A 21,616-nucleotide genomic window follows, 5' to 3' on the forward strand; every position below is an offset into this window, starting at 1 on the left:
ACAAAATATGACCGGTCATCACAAATCAAACTCAAATAGCCAACCCAGGCATCAAAACTCGGAGCAAGTACCGTACAACGGTTCTTACCAATCAAGAGTGTCCAGGTTCCAAAATTCGCCCAAACGGCTGTCACGGCAAACCGACAGAAGAGGTCTCAGTCGAGGACCGGCGCCACCCAGAAGGTCAGCTCGGAAGGGAAGGAAGAAAAACCTCGGGATGCCAGGACTAAAACGCCACTGGCAGTGATCACATCCCCGGCAAAATTCCTCACCTTCGTCACGACCAGTCCTTCGAGCATCCGAGTCGCCGATGAGCCCCACGTGACGGGCGCCAATTGATGAATACAGGCCCCAGCTAGGCCCGCAGAGTACAAGGGTTCGCTCTCCTGTAACAAGAACTAGAAGGAAGTTGGCACGGAAACTGCAAAGTACAAAGACAGAGTTTATTAACCCTTAAGGGTGGTCCTACAACCTATACAACACTCTTCAGTATTGCATAGAGTAGCACAAAGGACTTGCATACACAGTCCCCTTTTATACACAACAGAGGGGCTCATAAGTGGGTGGATACAACATGAAGCAGCATTCATTACCTTTTATGGTCATTTTCGATACAGAATCAATATGTGGGCGGAGTTAACACACTCCTTAAGCCCGCGAAAACATGGTCAAGCAAGGACTAACTGATAACAGATGTGGTCAAGTCTGGGCATGCGCCAGACGGACAAAGGAGCTATTTATAGACTGTTACTAGGCAGATTATGAGAGCAACTGACACGAAGATAGGACTCTTCTCGTGCTGAGCACGTGGGGACACGACAATACAAAATGGAGTCCAGACATTAGTCAACATAAGAAGAGAAACTTGGTCCAAGGAAGGGGAATTCATGTCTTTAGTGAATGCTTAATCATATCGCTGTTTTAATGTTCAACAAAATGGCGGTATATCTTGATTCTCCGCCTTGGTGTACCGTTACAGCATCATCATCAGGGTTTTTAGATAGTACATCTGCTGTCCTCCACCCGGAGGTAGACCAACTGATTTGCCAGTAGTGTCCAGAGATTAAAAGAGGCCGTGAATGTGCTCAAGTGCAGTGAGGTTAAAATTCCCAACATCACTGTGTGACACAGAATTTTATTTAAAAAAACAGTGATGTGAGAAATTAAAATATAAAGGTGGTGCATATGTAGACCCAGTTACTAGTCTACTGCACTAGTAGGTCAACATGTTTCAGCCTTCTTGTATTATCTTAAGGCTTTCGTCAGGACCAAATATATTTAGGTGCTCATTGCGGCTCCTAATTAAAGTGGTTTACTTACCACTTATGTATTTTTTGAAGTCAGATCTGTCGTATCTGAAACTTCAAAGTGCCTTTTTATAGCTTCCTCAGGATGCCGTAGAGCGATGTTAAAACCTGTTTCGGTTCTTACAAATCAATGACTTGTTCTGTCTCTATGCGCGGCGTCCCAGTGAATATAGTTACACATAAGTGTAGTTGTAAATCTACACCTCAGTAAATATGTACATGTATATTTACCTTCTGAATTAAATCCTATATGTATAAAAGTATTGGCTGCCTACCGCAGAAGGTAAGGCATTTTTTAATCCGAATTTACTGAGGGTCCTCTGTCAGCTCAAGAGCTGTTCCAGTGGATAGCAAGTATTGGTGTTTGTACAGAATTCAGTTATTCTAGTCCTTTGTCACATATGCCCTTCAGGAGGACCACATCCAGAGAGACTAAATATGGAAAGGAAAACTAATAGTCAGTCATTCATATAATAGTGGTGTAACTTTATGCATAACAAATTTGAAAGTATCATGGCCCAAATATTAATCACTACAGATGTATGGTAGACTTTGGTGCAGTACCTTGGAACTTAATGCTGGAACACATGATTATCTATGATTAGAATTATTTACAACCTGCAGACTTCACCAGATGAGATTCAGCCACATGCGAGAGGTACAAGACATCCATAGCTAGCTTGTCAATTATTAATATCTGTTCTTAAGGATAGAATTAAATATTGCATGGTGAGAAATGCTTACATTTATTGTAGTCTTTGCATTCCTCTTGGGGGTAATTTAGAGGAGGTAAGGATTATGAGCATAACTGTGGTGCATCGGGGTTACTGTGCTGCTCAAAGATATGACCTAATGGAATGTTGGCCTGCAATTTATTCACAACAGAGATATGCTATTGAATTATGAACTAAAGATGGAATTTGTTTAGTTCCAGTAGCTCTTGTTGACTATGGCCCTTTATTTTATTGTATTACATTCTAAGTATAATGTGCAACAAATGTCTCGTCCAAAATTAGCTTGTTGTCACCTATGAAACTACATCAACCGTTTATTCCAGCGGTTTTAAACCTTTTTTCTTCTATGGATCCTGCTGTATATCGCTACTGGAAATGGGGGACCACAAGTAATAATGTCTGTTGAACCTCAAAACAGTAAACAAACAGATATGAGTATACAGCAAACAAATACACAAATTGTGAAATATGGTAACCCAATCGAAAAATCTTAATTTTAATGGGAATTTTGGAGCTTTTGAAAGTGTAGTTTTATTTCTTAATGATGAGCGATTTTCTAGACTCTAGCATATTACTTTATCTTTTTTCTCCTAACGCATGCTATGTTTTGTCACCTCATACCAGTGCTTCTGTTGAGGCCACCAGTCATACATCACAGAGTCTGTTTGAAGTAATCACGACTCTCTCACAATCAAGACAAGGATACTAACTTTATTTATAGCTCCCAATTCAAAATTCCTTTTACATTTACAGAGTATTTAAAATTTTCAGTTCTCAATTTTGCTGCTAAAATTTCAATTCGTAAACAGTGGTGGACCCCCAGAGTACTTGTTGAAGATCCCCTTGAGTCTGTAGACCACAGGTTAAGAATATATGGTCTATGCAATAAGTTAAATGTGCAATGACATATAACCAGACAGCATGAAAGACTTGAGTACTGAACATGAGAACTGTTAAATGGTCCTGTAATTACCATTTCAAAGATATGTTTATTTCATCTAGAAATTATTTGCTATTGGAATTAATGATATAATTGCATTTTGTGCCTTATAATTACCTACCCGTGATTAGCAACAGAGACTTTGTGAAATAAACTAAGCATTTGCAGGTAGGACATAGTTTTGGTTTTAGTACTGTAGAGATTAACTATTTATATCTGAAAAGTATGATAGAATTAGATGCTGGATCTTGAAATTCATCATGGCTGGAAGCAGTTATAGGCTAAGGTAATCATTTGGGAGAATTCCTATCTGGACATGCACTGTTTTTGTGTTCATAGACAAACTATGGTTATCCATGGACTTTTTTAACCATAGAAGATAATAGTTTGCCTTTGGTCTCGACCATGGAGTTGACAAAGTTACTGCTGACTTCGGCATTATTTCATAATTCTATTCCTAGTTCAAAAGTGTTGCTGAATTATGAACATACCTGAAAGGTATTCATAACTCACCTTGATAGAACTATGAGCATTGCAGAGTTGTGTACTTTGCCTGGGAGTCACCCTCCACTCACTCAAAGCATTATAAACTTTGGTCCTAATTTAGAAGTGGGATTTAATTAGGCCTGGGCTAAATTTCCGTTCCGCTCGCGTAAATTGCGATAATTTGACATTTACGCGTTCCGCGGAGAGCGCAAAAATGTCAAAATTTCCGCAGTTTAGCGATAATTTGTTTCTTGCTCACGCTGTAAAATAATACATTCTCGCACGCGCACAATCGCCTTACCTGAATCCCCGCGTTCGCCGACAAGTTTTCCCGATCCGGTCGCGTTCTCCACGAGATGTTGGATTGTTGGTAGCCATTTATTGTTGGTAGCCATTTGCGCTGTCTCGCGACAGTTCGCGCCCGCAGTAATGTCATTGGTCACGAGATCACGTCTTTCTTCTCGTGATCATGCACCGCGAGAAGAGTGAAAACAAGATGGCCGCGCCCGCGAGCAACCGCATGGGTAAGTTGGCGAGCCGCAACCACGCAGAAAATACCGCGAACGGGCGGGAAAAAAACTTCCGCATCTTCGCGATATTCCCGCGTGTTTGCGGAGATTTTTAACATTTTCGCGATAATTTGCGAAAGTCACTTTCGCAAATTCCGCCCACCCCTAGATTTAATGGGACCGCAACCAAAAATAAAAGGGTGCCCTATCTCTTGAAATATTTGCCTCATTTAGGGTGTAGGGATGTTGAATTTCTTGACAAAGGAGCTGCAGCCTACTCTGCCATTGGGAAAACTGTTGCATGGAGCACCCAATGTTGGACAAGGCACCTAGGAGCCTGTTGCTGCCACCTTCCACTGCTGTACTTCCTGGCTGTTTCTTGTGATGGGCTGCCGTGCACAGGAAAAGCGACCCCCACACTTAGGAGAAGAGTCCCAGTGTGCCAAGAAATTATTTGCCTAATTTTCCAAAGAGAGACCATGGCTTTTGGGATCTGTGTATGGAAATCAAAAAGAAAAAACCTGCACGATCTGCCATTCTACTGGTAGGCAAACCAAGCACGCTGTGCTTTTTCCTTAAATGCGCTTCCTACTAGGAGGCAGGAGCTGCATCATGGAAAAGAAACTCCATGATCTGCGACCTTGGACATGGCCCTGTGGCCTTGGCTTGGTCATTGAAAGCAGTACCATCACCACTCCAGCAGTATAGCACCTGATTCTCCATACTCTGAATAACTTCTTTAATTGCTATACCAGGCGGTATGCAGAGCTGGGAGATATTATAGACCCTCATAGCCATATTACACTTTGGAACTATTTACAGTTGTAAGGTACATATGTGCTACACATGTGAATTATTTAGCTCTCATCATTTTACATTTAAAAACTGCATTTGAAATTTACAATTTGAAGGTATTAAGATATATGTTCACATTGATAGAATATGACATAAAAATACATACTCTTTGATATTATTTACAGTTTGGAAGTGGTAGTCCCTCCACTTACGAAATACCTACAGCCAAAGGTATGATACAGTGCGGATAATTAATTTTGGGACAGAAACTAGAGAAAGGTATTGCAGACATAAGTAGTGCACATATTTATCTAGAGCTGGAGTGTAGTCTATAATTAGATAGTGTATAAAGGACTTGTTTAGAGCTGGGTGTTATTGTAGGCTGAGGGCACCATGCCTTGCTATTATGTACAGCTGTAAGGCATAATGGATTTAGGAACTGTACCTGAGATTTACATTGCAGATGCAAGATGGGATGTGTACTGTATCGAAAATTATTTACTACTCTCTCTTAGGGATGACCTGTATAGATCTATCTCATTGTAACAGAAGACATTTTAACCGTTTTCTTTGTATTTACAGATATTTGACATATCTTGGGATTTGTATCAACCAAACAAGCTGGTCAGCTGTGGGGTGAAACACATTAAGGTATTGTTTTTCCTTTGACCACTCAGTGGTATGAATTCAGTGCTCAGTTTGTCTTTTTTCAATGAGCTTGTTAGATGAATCTACCCCGCACTGTGATTTTGTAATTGCAGCTATGGCTTCGTGTATGAGGGCTGTTAAGATGCATAGCTTTCAGTGATCACTCAATGTTTTTCCTCGATATCTCTGTTATTTTAATCTTTGACAATCCATGCACAAGTTGCAAAAATATTTACACCCAAAAAAAATCCGATAATTTGTATGTGCAAGTGGGAAGATTTGATACTTATTTGCGCATGGTCAACTCTGTTGAAATTAACGATCGTTAAAGCTGTTGTCTAAAAACTGTATCTTTGCATAGTCGTTGTGATCAAAGACGCTCAGGCGAAAACGGTAAAACACAAGAAATTAATACATCTCATTTATTAAACTGCTGCTCCACTCAGTAATTTACCCATCTTAAGAAAATGTGTTTGCTGAAATGTTGAAACCTCCATTCATTATGTGTAGCAGAAAAAAGTCTGTGCCCACAAATTAAACATTTCCTAAAATATAAGGGAGCATTCAATGGCTTGCTGTTTCTTCTCATCTCTGCAGAGCTTTCCCGCTGAATAGAGTTCTGTTGTGAATAACCACTAATGGCATTTCTCTGAGTTCAGCGTTTTGGAAATAATGAAGTGTGCCAGCTGACCGTATGCTCTTTTGACACTGTCAACGTCCATTCTGGTTTTGTGGGGAAGGTACTCGCCACTGTCAACCGAACCAGACAAATGTCCCATCACAGATGGTTTAAAGGAAATTGATTCACTTTCTTATGAAAATAGACAGCAGCTCATAGGCGTGAGTTTTGTGTGCCTTTCATAGCCTTTGTGTTAACAATGCCATCGGGAGCAGCGACACATGAAACCGTGCGCTGCCCTGCTCCCACTAGGGGTAGTGCTTGGTTGGAAGTCATGGGAAGCAGATCATGAAACCCATGGGGCATTGCACGCTGCATGCATCGCTGCTCCTGTCAGCCCAATTTGAGGAACTGGGCCAATTGTAAAGGGAGGCGCATTTCAATTATCAAATGATGCATCTATTTTACACGGTCTGAACTGATTCTCTGGGTCCTTCCTTTCCATTTCCGTTTTACAGAAAGTTGCACTGGATCGTAACTTTAAACTAACAACAAAAATACATGTATATAACCAAGTAATAGAATGCAAAATAGGCCTGTGATGTGGAGAGTGTAGATTGCACGAGACTAACGCATAGTTTCTTGATTGCAGGTTATTTTGCAAGTGCATTGGCTTTTATCCTACCAACAATATTTCTTCTGCTTCTGGCTGGTTTGGGTGCCTCTGCTTGGCACTGGCATCCCCTCCCACAGTGCCCCTTCTTACTGGTTCCTTGCATTTTGCACAGGAAACGGTCCCATTAGTCCTGATTTCCATCTAGTTTGTGGTGCTGCTGCCTATTCTGATCCCGGAAGGTTGCACTTCTGGGCTGAGAACCTATGTGTGGTCTTGCAGCCCTACTGATAGTCGGCGCATGGCAGCATTAGGACCTTCTGCATGGTGGTGCGACCGGACAGCGGTCTTGTCCCGCCTATCTGCACCCTTGCACATTTTTAAGATGAAGATGTGGTACCAGCCGTCATGACGGTTCCTCTCTTCTCTGGTTCAACTTGTGGGAGATGGGGAGCAGTGATCAAGCTTGGCTGCAGCCTATATTCAGGGATCGTAGCCTTGATAGAATTGGGTGCCCTGGAACAGACATATCTACTGTGAAGGAAATGGGTTTCCCCATCTTTCTATCTATGACATCATCATCTTGTAATTAGCAAAAGTTCTGACTTCTTACCAGCATAATCATTACATCTTTATCATCTTTTGGCATCTGTCTGTTCTGTTAGCCGGAAATCGGATATTACTAAGAGGATCTCAAGAATCCTTTCAAGACGCCTCAGTAACTCTCCTAGTGCTGAATTGCAAGAGCTTTACATTGCTTACCCTAGATAAAATGGAAGAAGGGCTCTTAGGGCAAAGATACCTGGTGTTCCCTGTGTCTGGACCATCTAGACTTAATTGCTGTTGTTGCTCATCCCTTTAATTCATATTTTTTTCTGTTTACCTTACACCTTTTTATATATGTATGCATTACATTTGTTGTCTGTCTGTTAACCAGGAGGCAGGGGACCTGCAGCCGGCCAACAAAGTCAACAAGGCTAGCAGAAAAGACTTGCAATCTAGGTGACTGCAGATAACCTCTTCTATGGCCCCCAGCACAACAACTACTGATGCTTGGTGCGGTGAGAGGCCCACAGCAATACTGCTGTATTAGAAAAGTCATTGAGAACAGCAATGTGGCATTATCAGAAGGAATGTGCCACTAGTGCACACAAATATGAGGACTGCACACCTATAAGCACTTAGAAAAACAGACTACATTGGTAGCCCTATTCAGCTTCCTCTTTAATGCTGCCGGACATATGCTATTGTCCTGACTACCGATGTCACAGCAACCTTGCTTGGCCCATCACCACAACCAACTCACATATGGCAGCTGTGGAAATGACCGCTGCAGTGTCCAGTGGTGACACTTAACATCATTACAGCTTGAATACAATAGATAAAAGCACCCATAACCGCTTGCCAATGATAATGATGTAATATCCCACAAGTGCTCCGCAGTAAAGATAGGCGGTGTTTATCTATAGATTGCTTTCACTATGACTATTTCACTATCCTGGGATGGGTTTTCAGTTACTCTGGCTGATCTATACTCATCACACACAGGTGGCTGGACAGAACCATTCAGCAATTGCATAGCCCAACAACAATGCCTAACTTTTGTTGTGCTTCTAGGGTCTTGTGTATTACCCATCTCTGTGCACTACTTAGGGTTTCACCCTCCTGTAGCAACTTTTTCCTTGGGGTCAAATGTCATTCACATATCTCGAGATTCCCAATTTGTGACTGCATACGTCAACCTTTTGATCTGAAGCATCAGACTAAATGTCTGACCTGCTGTGCCCCTGTTTGGGCCATCAGGAACCACACTACGCTCCTTGTCATCTTTGTCTTCTTTTTACTGTACCTATGCTCCAGTCCCTTGGTCCATGAGTAGTCTTTCTCCTCAAGTGTTGGTGGTGTCTAGCTTTGTGTACAACTATCTGGCTCTGTACCCTGTGGATCTGCAGAACTATGTGGCCCCAGTTCCAGGCTGTTATGAGGCATGGCATCCTGCCCCTTCACTTGCTCTGCCACTGCCTTGGCAACTCCATTAGGCAATGTTGCGCTAGTTGTTCTGTCCTCAGGCTTCTTTGTCTATGTTTTTCCTTCATTTGATATCGTTTTTGGGGATGCAGCAGTCATCCCACTCGAAGACAGTAGACTTCAGTCTTCGCCTGTGTGAAATGTACCTCCGTGGTGCAAAGGTGCCAATGTGTGGGATAGTAGGCATCTATAGTCCACCAACAAGGAATTGAGCGATCAGGTAAAGGTTAGAAATATGTTCGATTGGCACCTGATACTTTATCACAGGTGCAAATTGCTGGAGGTTGGAATGTAAATGGATACACTTTCAGACATGTCCAATTCATTTTTACTGAGCTATCCACTCTGTTAAGACACTCCTGCAGTGGGTGTGTGGAAAATGTACTTTACATGTCTCACGGTTAGGAATTTAAGTGGTTATGGATTGAACCAGGAACATGCACCAACCACCCCCATCCAGTATGTGGCCCAGCTACCACAAGCTGCTAATGACTTTTATGTGAACCCTTCTCCATTGCTGTATCATAACTCTGCCGTGTGGTGGTGACGATTCACGGTTTTGGCTGCTGTCTGTACAGTACTCTACAATTGTCTTCCTGGCTCTGTAGTCTATACCTTTAACCAGATTTCCATGTCAGTTAGGGATGGTGTCCCTCCATGCATGTACTTACTTTGTTGGTCCGTGTCTTCCCTTGCAATCTCTGACTGCTCCTTAGTGAGTTCCATGGCCAACAATATTATACCATTGCATCATAACACTGTAGGTCTGTAGTGCAGTACAATTGGCCATCCAGCATTTTAATACATTTTATTTCATTTTCTTATATTTCTGTTTGTAAATTTATCAGTAACATTTTATTGCACCACCATACTTAAGATTATTCTTTAGGAGTGCATATTCTATTGAATAAATGTTAGTCACACCCAACCAAGAAACCCACAACGATCCTCTGTACTCGGTCGCCTTGATCCCGAAGCTACGTTTGCTATAGTTATTGGTAAAACAAAAAATACCTTTCCTCTTTTCCTCTGGAAACTCTGTGCCAACTACAACTACACGGTGGCATATATATATGTGTGTGTTTTTTTAATGTATGATTATTTTGTTTTTTTACCTTAGGATGGACAGATCTAAAAAGGAGGTGAGGATAACCCAGGGTCTCACTGGTTAATTTCTCTTTAGTAGACTCTGTATCTAAGTTCTTTGTGAAAATGTTACTTCAGTGCTTAGAGGGAAAAGTGATGTGCATGAACAGTCGGGCTTCTTCTGTTGCGACCTAAGCAAAGCACATCAAGTCTTTGCCTTGTGGAATGTTGCACTGAAGTTGAGGATTGAGAAAGTGTTTGCCTGCCCCATCGTCTTCTGGACAGAGCTCTTTTGTAATAAACATTATTTAAGCTCTCCAAGAAAAAGAAACCAATTTTACATCCTTTATGAAGCACGTAATTACAGGTAAAAGCCAATGTCCTGCTACCCCATCCATTACAATCCCACTACTTATGTATAGTGCAACTTCTACTTCTGGTATCATTAGGAAGTTAACCACAGACCGACTCCTATTGGTAACCTATTGATAACGTTCTCTACGTAACTGAAGGAGGCAAAGCACAATGTAGAATACCCTCGAGTTTTGGCCCTCGTCTAAAAGCCCTTAAACCCACTCTCCTGGGCCAGTTTCAAAAGAGGAGAATTGTGCCGTTACATCGTTGAGGACTTAAGTACTGGATCTGTTGCTCAACAAGCCCTGAATAATGTGATCTGCCATACACATAAGCAGCCATCCTCAAGTAACAAAGTAGTATATCCGATCCTTGCGCATTAAATTAGCCAATCTTCTAGAATACCAGTTACACACAAAGAGAAGGGCACTCTCCAACACCGTGCAAAGATAGCTGCCCCTTTGGTGCTACGTGGGCCTCTTAAAAAAAACCAATGTTTATTTTATGTCTAAATGAGCTAGCACAATTCAGACCTTGCGACATTCCAAGCTAGAAAGCGCACAGAGGTTATTCACCATATCTTCTCAGATAACATACGGTAGGACAGAAGCCAAGTCATATAGGATACTTCACTTGGAATGGTCAGAGCCAAGATAAATAATGGCTTGTACTTATGCAGTCATTCGTATACGTGGTGAGATCATAAGAACAAAAAAAAAGGCCCCAACATCTACTCCTTCCCTTCCAAACTGATAGTTCCAACCTTTTTCTTCAATAAGTAAGACCTCTCCCTTTCAAGGGAGGAGGATGCTAGTTCTGGCCAGGTGAAGATGTAACAGAAATTAAGCAGGATTAGTGCGCGAGGGGCAAAATGTGAGCCGCCAGCTATTACTCCATATAGGCCACACATATTGTGGCGTAAACATGTCTGTCCCCAATCTTAAATATCTGTTACCTCAGGATGAGGAGCCCCCACATCAAAGAAAGGGCCTGGCCAAATTCAAGGACCTGTATTGGCAGTTTAAAGGTTCAGCAAAAGGTCTCTCATCTAAAGGAGCAGGTAACTTGCCCCACCACCCTTTGTCTCCGGGATTATTGCAGTTGGAGTGTACTCACAGATTTTAGCCTAGTACATGAACACTTATTGGACACCCAACCCCAGTGATTCACAAGCCCCTCTCAACTGCATCGCGCAGCCACAACACACTCTCATACCCACTTCCACTCGCAGATGTATCGAATCAGGAAATTTACCAGGGCTATAGTGAAGCAAGACAAAAAAAAGTTGAATCTATCAATCGTTATCACTCCTGGTGGTGGCGGGCAGATGTTGATTATAAACTGAGAAAGCACTTGTTCCAGCAAAACGTTTTTTGATAAACAATGCAGCCACCTGCACTTCAGTAAAAGGCGTGAACTTCAAAAAATAACAGGAGCCTAGTGTTTGTGCAGATTGTTCAGACCCATAGTTACTGCATGGCTTATTGGAGTTTCAGTTGCTCAAGATCTTTTTTAACCCCAGTGAAAGCCCTCTTGGCCTCATGAACCTTCAACGTGAAGTCTGGAAAAATGGAGACCCTCATGCTGCTATGGATCAGTTCTTTTTTTTGCATACCTTGTAGAAGGGCAGTGATCTGATGCAAGGGTCTTTTGACACAGATCTTGGGGCCAAGTTTTAGTGTGTCCTCTCAACAATTAGCAAGGGACAAGAAGGAATCTGCAAAACAGTTCTGACTGTAGGTTTGTCTCAGTAGGTTCCACCTTGTAAATATTTGTTGATTCCTTTATTCCTACAATTCTTACTTTGTTATGTCTATATCTTGCACATTGGTTTTGATTGTTAGTGTTACTCTCTCCTGCATCTTTGCCATTTTTACAGTTTTGTCGTTCCATGCATTAGTGCTGTCTTCACCAGCAGAGATCGATTGCATGCCCATACACGAGGCATGCTCGTCTGGCCTCTCCATTATTCGATTCATATGTGAAGTTAGTGAGTCAATATTGTCTACTATAAGAAGTAAGCTCCTCTTCATCTCTAAAAGCAGCGGTTTTACCTCTATCTCTTCCATAGGTCCAGTCTAGGCCCGTGCTGCCTTAGTTCCAGCTTCCCTTTTTTTCTCCGTCTCTCTTGTTGGCCTTTTGGGATCGAACAGCTTGGGCCGCTTGTGGTCAGCCTATCCCATGTCTTTCTCCTGGAATGGCAGAGCTCAGGAAGGAAATCACTCCATACAGCGCAATGCACTAACAGTTTAATCAGTGAGGACCAGAGTAATGAACTCCATCCACTGTTGAGCCAACCAAGGCAGCACCCACTGCAGTAGTCATGCCAAGGTTACAATTTTAGTGGTGAGGAGGTAGGTAACAGCGCAGAATCATTTTACCCACCTTCAAGCCAATTATAAGTCACCTTAAAATATCTCAAAGGTATATTGATCATTAGGGACCGCCCATGTTCTCTCGCCTTTTCTAAGGGAGTTTAAAAAAGTCAGCTTTTCAGAATGTTTGCAACTTTATTGACTCTTCTTAAGTTCCCTGGTAAGCTGAATCAGCAAAGCAGAGAAAGAGACCTCAGGCGGGCATGCAAGGAGATCAGAACAAGGCAACCTGGCCCCCTCCGCCAGGGTGGCAGAGGCTGCTGTCTGAATTTTTATGTTTCCAATTAGCTGCTTTACTCACGGGGATCACACAGCTAATTTGGATTGGATGAAATTCTTTTTGTTTCATCACTATTTTACTTTCATATTTTTTTCAGTCCTCATTTCATCTAAATCATTGAGGTTTTCGGCAGAGTTTACCACTATCCTCATATCTTTTTCAGCTTATGTGGGTCTTTTAGAGGTTAGTACATGCAGGGCATCTACCAAATATTAGCAGATACCCTGTCCACTAACCCAACAGTTCCCACACTCATTTAGAGAAGAAGCACATGAATTCTCACAGCAGAGCCTCAGCTGCCTACGCCTTTTGGAAATCCTTGACCTGATGCTTACCTGACAGTGGCTCAATTGCCTAGAATTCTAGAGCTTGTATATGTACCATTGACGCATGGATTAGTAGAATAAGCGTAGATTTAATAACTGGTCGAACAACATCCCTTAGTAAGTCCAATGCCTATTCACTGGACCCCATTTTCAGGTCCAGTGACTTGGGTGGAAGTCCAGTGACTTGGAAGCCAGCACGTCATTGTTACCAACAGTCCAATTTTTTTTGCTAAAGACAATTCTTTAGTCATTCTGTTCTCCCCTGTTGTCAAAGATAGTACATCTGTTTTTGCATTTAGCTATAAACTTCATTACCAGTCTACACCCTACTGGTTCCCAGATGTCTGTTAGCTTTTCATGAATTTGAAGTTCTGTTAGTTAATGGATTTAGATAATTTTGGCTGAAATTCCTTGGGAAGTTTAAGAGAGTGTATTGGGGATAGAAGTGAAAGGTCCCATCAGTGTTCTTGCCCTGACACATTCACATTTTAAACCCAGGACCAAGAGGTATTGTAATCCAATCCAATCCACAAAGTTCCTATCCAACACATGTCATTGGGTAACTGCAGTGAGGTGAAGGAATGCAGGTATATCCATAGTTCAGATGAACTGGGTGGTTTCTCTACAGAGTGTCCCTACAAGATAGCCCTGCTGACAAGTTATTAATGACAAAGGAATAGTTTCATAATTTTGAAGTGCCACTGGATGTTATTGAGCCAAGGTGAATTTTTAATGTAATGTAAATAATGTATGTTAACTAATGAAGGATCTCAGGAGTTCGTAGGTGATAGCATTTATGAGTAAGCTACATGGTGATGACGATGATGATGAAACAGTTTTAAAAAGCGCACAAATGCTCCAAGCAGTGTCCCGGCACTAATCCAAGGGCAAACCAGATTACATGGTGAATAACCAAGTTGTTAATCCCTTCCTAAAAATAGGTTCTGATGTTTGTCTCAGATGTATTAGGAAAAAGTTCCAGAAAAAAGGCCCTAGCAAGAAATAGGAGCGCCCTCCAATCCTTGACAGTCTCACTCTCAGCACTCTGGACAGAGCCAGACGAGAGGAACGTAGGCTTCTCACTGGATTGTAGAACAGAATGTGGGAAGCCAGGTATCCTGGCCAATATTATGGAGAGCCCGAAACATAATTGCCAAGGCTTTAAACTGAATTCTCTACCTCAATGGGGGCCAGTGCAGCGACGAAAGAGGACTCTAGATCCACACTTTCTTAGATAAATTCAGTAAGAGACGAGCTGCTGTGTTTTGCAATACTTGAAACACATGGATGGCATATTCCGGCAGGCTGAGATATAAGACATTAGTGTAATGGAGGCAAGACATTAGCCTGGATAACTGTTTTCCTGGCAGTAAAGGAGAGAAGTAACTATTTTTTTTCAATGCCTTAATGTATCAAAACACATACCAGTCACTGCGCTAATCTGGGGTAGGAAACCTAGGCACCTGTCAAATTTAAGTCCCAGATTCCTGTCTGTGTCTGTTTAGGACACAGTTGAAATGAACCCATCTGGCCAACAAGCAGACTAATCGGAGGGCGCAGAGGTGCCAAAAAAGAGAATTTGGGTCTTGTCAGTATTGCACACCAGCTGATTCCGATGTAGCCAGGCAAAAACTGCTGTAAGGCAAGATTTAATAGAGTCCAGGACCAGAACCTCTCCCTCCATAAAGGAGAAGAGAAACTGTGTGTCATCTGCATATGACACAATCTTAACACCAAATGACTCAACAACTAGAGCAAGTGGGGTAAGGTACACATTAAACAGCGTAGGGCTAAAGGCAGAGTCCTGCGGAACCCTGACAAAGATAGGCCTGTTGCCAGAGGCAAACGGGGGCAGCCAAACCTCCTTTTCTCTATTATCTAGAAAGGAGGATATCCGACTGAGGGCAAGATTCTTCACTCTGATCCTTGCGAGACGGTCTAGGAGGAGAGAATGAGGGATTGTATCAAAGGTGGCAGACAGATCTAACAAGAACAGCACCGCCCTGCCCTTGACATCCAATGTATCTTTCATTTCCTCAGTCACCTTCAGTAAGGCTGTCTCCGTGCTTAAGTTCTTCCTAAAACCTGACTGACTCAGATGTAGGGGGTTATTCTCCTCCAAATAACACGAGAGCTGCCTGTTCACTGCTTTTTCCAGTATCATGGAGACTGCGGGCAATTGGGGAAATAGGCCTGTAATTACAGGGCAGGTGAGGGTCAGCTGAAGGCTTCTTCAGCAGTGGGAGGATCTTAGCTTGTTTCCAATCTCTGGGGACTTTTGCAGTGGTCAGTGACTCATTCAATAGCGTGTTTACCGAAGGATTAATTGCCTCTGCAGCCAAAACTATAACACTTGTGGGGAAGGGATCAGTGTGGGAAGCAGATTTAAGATGTAAGATGGCCACCAGGGATTCTTCACAGGAGATGGGCTCAAAAGAGGAGAGGGAACATCCTATTGGTCGATAGTCGCCTCTCCGTCGGAAAAGGAGCTACTAGACGCCAGCAAGGAGCGTGCAAGGCTTAATTGTAGATTAATAATTTTCTCATGGAAAAAGATGGCCAGCTCATTACACCACACACGAGGACGAGGAAATTCTCTAGAACAAGCTACTGTTCACGATCTTAAATACTTTGCAAGACTTATTGCTTGCCTTTGCAGTCACGCTCTCAAAATGCTTTTTTTTGGCAATTTTGAGCAGGCTATGGTATTTCCTTAGTGCTAGCTGATATGCCTCTTTCTCTCTCGGATTATACTCCTTGCGCCACTGTTTTGGCATTTTTATACCGTTTCTTTTCATCTGGCAGAGCTTCAGTAAACCAGGGAGCGATGGTTTACTTCTGACCTGTTTTATAAGCTTAAGAGGGGCCAGTGAATTAATTGATTCACGGATCCAACAGTTCAGCCTTACAATACGAGCCTCAATATTACCAGGGAACTTGACCATGGATGTGCTAAGCAAAGTCAGGAGCATACTTTTTAAAATTTTATCATAGGCCCAAAAATTCTAAGCTGCTCTAATTTAGGATATAGAGGAATCATCTACGGTGGGAGCTGGGCAACTAAATTTAATCAAATAGTGGTCCGTCCAAGGTAGCGGGGGAGGGTCCCATATAGACAGTTTTTGGATAGAAAGCACCAAATCAATTGAGTGCCCTGCTTTAATGCGTAGGTTGGGTAATTAATTCAGTCAAATTAAGGACCTGTGCAACGTAGGGATGTTGCATCTGGCACTGCTTGTAAAGTAGAGGCACAAATAATGAGAGCATGAACAATTACCATAATATGATCTATGATTAAAGGTACTAGTTTGAGAACCCAGGTAAACCTAGCCTGGATAAGTAGATCTTAAGCAGCGAGGCGGACATAGCTTCTACTTTGGAGAGATGCCCCCGCTACAGACTGAATACTTTCCCGGGAAGAACAAAAATACCCTAAGGCTCAATGTGCCAAATAGAAACCAGCAGTAAACTATGCTAACAAGAGGAGAAGCATCTCTGCTTTTTAAGGCCTACTTGACGGATGGGCCCCTTTATGGAAGACTAATGCCTTTGATCCAGGGGATACAGGGAGAAAGACTGTGGATCAGTTCCCATATGGGATTTCTGTGCCATTACAAACATGTGATTCCATTGGAATGGCACTTTGAATCAGAAAAGGCAGTGGAGAGGCTGTCCAACTTGATTGGACCCCAAAAGACATTAAAGTGTAGCAATGCTCACAAATGTGATTGGAGTACCTACTGGGTGAGTAGGAATGAGAGCTTAGTCTTATCCAACACTGGCAGTGGCAGCAGGAGAACATTGGATTTCTCAAATGTGAGGGATGCTGTTGTCAACCCCCTGCTCTCTTGTCTTCTCAGGATTATCCAGAATGTATGCCTTAAGGTCCATAGAGCTGGTCTCATAAGGAACTTTCACAGTTCGGAGATATAGCTGAAGCATAGGCTGATGTTTTTACATCTGTTTGTGGCAAAAGAAAGAGAATCAATATTATGTCAAAATACTTAAATCTGTGTATAATCATATGTAAGCTACATATTTTTAGCAGACTTTCAGCATAACAATGTTTTCTCTAAACGTTGACCAGTTGGAGAACTTAAAGCGTAGGAAATGATCAGACTCTTGCCATAGTCCTTTAAAGCAAAGTGAGACATCATTCTTCATCCCGCTGTTTGCTTTCGTGAAGCACCCTGGAAACAGTGGGCATTAGATCGTATGACGTGGTTTACAGGCTTCATGTTTTCTATCATCTATGATCAGATCATCTGTGTACACCATGAATTGGTGTAAAAGCAATCCCAGGACCAGTGGTTTACAACAATGTGGATTCTATGCTGTGGTGAGCAATCCTATGATTGAGTACATGAAGGAGTCCAAGGACATCTTGTAATGTGTCAAACTTTGTGAAAACGTACTTTTAAAGTAGTTTGACAAAACGTTCACCGCCACAGAGTGAACACCAATATAAAATACGTGGAATACTAGCCAGCAAAAAGAGGAGCCCCTGGGAATGGTAAACATGTTCTTACCTGATACTCAGGAATATTTGGGAAGTTAACTACCTGGTGATCTGGAAATGCAGTGGCCCCCCTTAGGCTGGTGTGTACGAGCTAGTTAATTCCCATTCACCATCATATCAGTGTAGCTGTGCTCCTTTTGTGAACAGAACGTCCACCTCTCATTGACTGTGAGGAAAGGAAAGTTCAGAGAGTGGGCCTGTTAGAACATCGACCTCTAAACAGCAGCCTGGCCTGCTGGTATGTTCTACGGAAATACTTTGTTAGCTGATCGAGTTCTCTTCGGTAGTTCCTGGGTAAAGTGCTCCAGGGATGTGGTGATGTGGCATCAAGTAGTCTTTCTGTTAAACTGCTATCTATCCTGCTGATACAACATTTTAAATACTGGATTATGCCTTTTTTGTTTATGAACTGCGTACTAATTGAATACCATAGCCTGCACTTAAGGTACAGTGATATTGACTAATTACCCTCGCATGTTCTTTTATTTTAGTTTGCTTTCATTACAACATGTTGGTTGTGAGAGGTACATCTGTTTTTGGCTCACAAAGTAAGGACATGCAAGCACATTGGCATGATTTAAAATGCAACGAATGGTCGGGCCTTCGTCTAAATCATCTACTACCGTATGTTGCTGTGTATGCCTTTTCAGTTCCCCACGAACAACACAAACTGTATCTTCTTACGTCTTTTCTTACCTCTCGGTTGTGCATATGCACAGCAACTCTGCTTAAAGGTCTGTTCAACAAAGAGGCCCTACACATAGCTTCTATTGTCGCAGCCTACGTGTTTGCTTCCTCGTGGGATATTGTTTGTAGGACAGCTGATGGCAACTAACAGCTGCCCAGATGTTACTAAATAACGACAAAAGACCGACCTATTGGTTTCGCCAGTGCTTGCTCAGTTATACTACACGTTTCATGTCTCTGGATGTTCAATCCTGTTGTGTAATACACTTGGTTGCCAAGTAAAGAAAATAAATGTACCCTACCCTTCTCCCAAAGTTACAAAGCGTAAAATGAAGCAAGCAATCTCCCAGCAAGACAGCCACACTGCTTTTTATACCAGCACAAACATGGTTGCATTGTGAGTGACCATAGGACACTGCAAATAGGATCGCTGTAACCTCACGAACATGGCGGAAGTAGGAAGTATGGATATGAAGTTGAACCACTCTTGCTGACAGACATTCAGTGACATTGTTTACATTTTTGTTTTGTATGCAGATTCCCTACTGCCACCTGGTTTACCTGTGAATGGGTCATAATGTTTTTCTATTGAGACATACTCGAATGATGGCTTAAATGTAAACCATACGGTACTACGCAACCGCATAAATCTAACCACAACACTAAACACTCCAAAGCGCTTATAATGATAAACCTTATTGTGTATCAATGTTGCATACGACAGTATCCAAGACCGGTCGTGCACACGGTACAAGGCAAGGCAGAGTCTAAGAAAGCCTGAATAGATCACACTGTTTTTATTGTGTGTACTAGACATTATCCCACAACAAGAGAAAACAACAATAACACACTCCTCCCATAATGGGCAGTTGAACATGTTACTCAAACCTTGCTTACTGAGGCGCCTTGAGTGAGCATCCGTGAAACAGACTGGTGATTCTAGGCACGTAGGCCCATCGAGCTTTCTGAGATGCACAGTAGTTAACGTAATTACAATGCTGCGGGTAGAGTAGGGTCCAAATTAGATTTGTGGATTTTGATTGATGGGTGTCTCTGTCCTCGTTCACTGTCCGGATTTTTATTACTGATTGCTTTCGTTTTCACGCATGATTTGAATTAAAGTGATTATTAAATTAAACAAAAGTGTTTACAGATCAGACACACGTACACCGTACGAGCATGGGAAATATAATTTCCACGTGCTGTTACAGCTTAGATGAAAATGACACTGTCCTACAATTCAGTATATCTAAGACCGTGAACATTTAAGATAAATATTTTGAGACATTATTTTTATACTTGGCAATGTCGACTCATGTTGTTGGCTTGAACACAGCACAAGATGCATTCAGTTTTTACCACTATTGCGGCCTCATATGAAGTGAAGGCTGAGACCAGCATGTGTGCATGGTTACAGAAACTGACCATAGCATACATGGTCCTCACGAGGCCTGTGTGTTGGAATTTGTTTGGATCTGGTGTTTGAAACCTATGCCTAAGACCCATATTATCAATAAGAATAATGACCGGATGTGTACAGTGCTTGAATCCGTCTCTTCTACTGTATAATTAACACCTGTTAATACACTATAATTAACACATGTTACAAACACATAATTTTTTATACTCATTTTATCGACCTATGGGGTATGAAAGGTTCAGTATGCGCTGCCTGTAGTCAAACTTGTGACATTCTGCAGCCTTGAAAGAGCATTCTTCTTCCTGAGCTATCTTGGCATGTATTCCCTGATGTCCCAGCCAGAGTCAAGGAGACATCACCGTTGGCACTTCTGGGGCAGCAGATCTGCCAAGTGAGACACAAATGTAACTTTTGGTACAACGCAACTCTCAAATCATAGATTTTTACATTTATTGTTGAAGTCTCCGAGGTACATGTCATATCTGTAGTTAGTCTTATAAAAAAAAAAGTGTAAGCAATTATAGGCCTCCTTGCAGTTCATTGTGGTGTATTATGCTTCTAGAATTACGATGGGGCAAAGTCAGCAACTTTAGCATTGGTTAAATGTCTCAGTAAGGTGTTAATAAGGATACTACTTCTAATTTGTAATTAAACCCATTTTTAGTTAACAGATGCATGTGAAAACTAGTTTTTTAAGTTCATGTGTTTTTTATATTTACCCTGGTGTCATCCTGCTGCTTCCATTTTTAGGTTGAGCATTCAAGACCTTTTGTATATACTTTAGTATATACTTATATGTGTATGTACTTTGTGGGCTCTGGAAATCAGCCCTAGGACTTGTCTGCTTCCGCTTAGGGACTTTTTTCTGTTCAACTGCCTCTATTTAACTGTCTTGATAGAAAACGACCAGTAGAGGTCCGTAAAATACCAGATTTGTTTTCTGCTGAGGGACTTTCTTATTTTAATTTTTCTGGCAACTGCCTCTATTTAACTTGCTTGGTAGAAAACGACCAGTAGAGGTCAGTAAAATACCAGAATCACTTAAGCATTCTCTAGATTCCAGTCCATAGAAATTGTCTTTCACGAGCACCCGTAGACGACAATATTTTTTTCAGATCTTGTATTTTCAGTGATATAACCACTGAGGGCCCGGATTTTATATTAAAAACCGAGCTTTGGAATATACCATTTCCTGACGAAAGGCAATATTTCTCTCCATGTGTTCCCATACCTGGTGTGTCATGCAGTTTGGTGCTTTCTTTCTCTCCATGTTAAACAACAGTAGATGTTTCAGCACCCAGGCTAATGTGTTGCATAGCTAAATACATATAAGGTCCCAAAGGCGAGACTGATTGCATTGCAAATGCTTGTCATCTAAAGTCAATTTGTTTTTTGGTTGGAACATTGCATGCTGTAGACGGTTTCTTAAGGACACACTGATTGTTAAGTGGTGACTAGTCAGATAAAAGGCGAGAAGGAAGGATGAGGCATATTTTGAAGCAGACGTACAAATGGAATAAAACAAAGGAATGTCAGTTAGTAGCAGTTTTCCAAATGTGTGGTATTTTTCTTCTACTTATATAATTTGTTGTATAAATTGTAATATGTATGTTAGAAATGGTCGTCAAATTCAATTAATCAAAAGAGCAAAGATGTGTTTCTGTACTATTAATACATGTGAAAATAATATTTATCACTGTTTATTGGTGAAAAGTGACAATATATCATTGCGTTAGATAATTCCCAAGATACATTTTAAAGTGAGGGGAGGCCCTATAAATCTATGGAGGTTGGTCTAATTGTTTTATACTAATAGGAACACTTTCTTGTGTTGTTCATAGCACACTTTGGTCATCTCACTGAAGGAACTCACTGTATTCTATGTTACAA

General features: G+C 41.7%; 1 protein-coding gene across 1 annotated transcript in view; it reads left to right on the plus strand.

The window, feature by feature from the left end:
• The window catches only part of EML5 (EMAP like 5), a 1,456,757-nt gene that overhangs the window by 330,297 nt on the left and 1,104,844 nt on the right, over positions 1-21,616 (plus strand). Inside the window, exon 4 of the mRNA XM_085626574.1 lies at positions 5,354-5,422. Within this exon, the coding sequence (XP_085482700.1) occupies positions 5,354-5,422 (69 nt within the window). The remainder of the gene's footprint in view (positions 1-5,353; positions 5,423-21,616) is intronic.

This window comes from Triturus cristatus, chromosome 9, assembly GCF_964204655.1.
Source record: "Triturus cristatus chromosome 9, aTriCri1.1, whole genome shotgun sequence".
Classification (NCBI taxonomy): domain Eukaryota; kingdom Metazoa; phylum Chordata; class Amphibia; order Caudata; family Salamandridae; genus Triturus; species Triturus cristatus.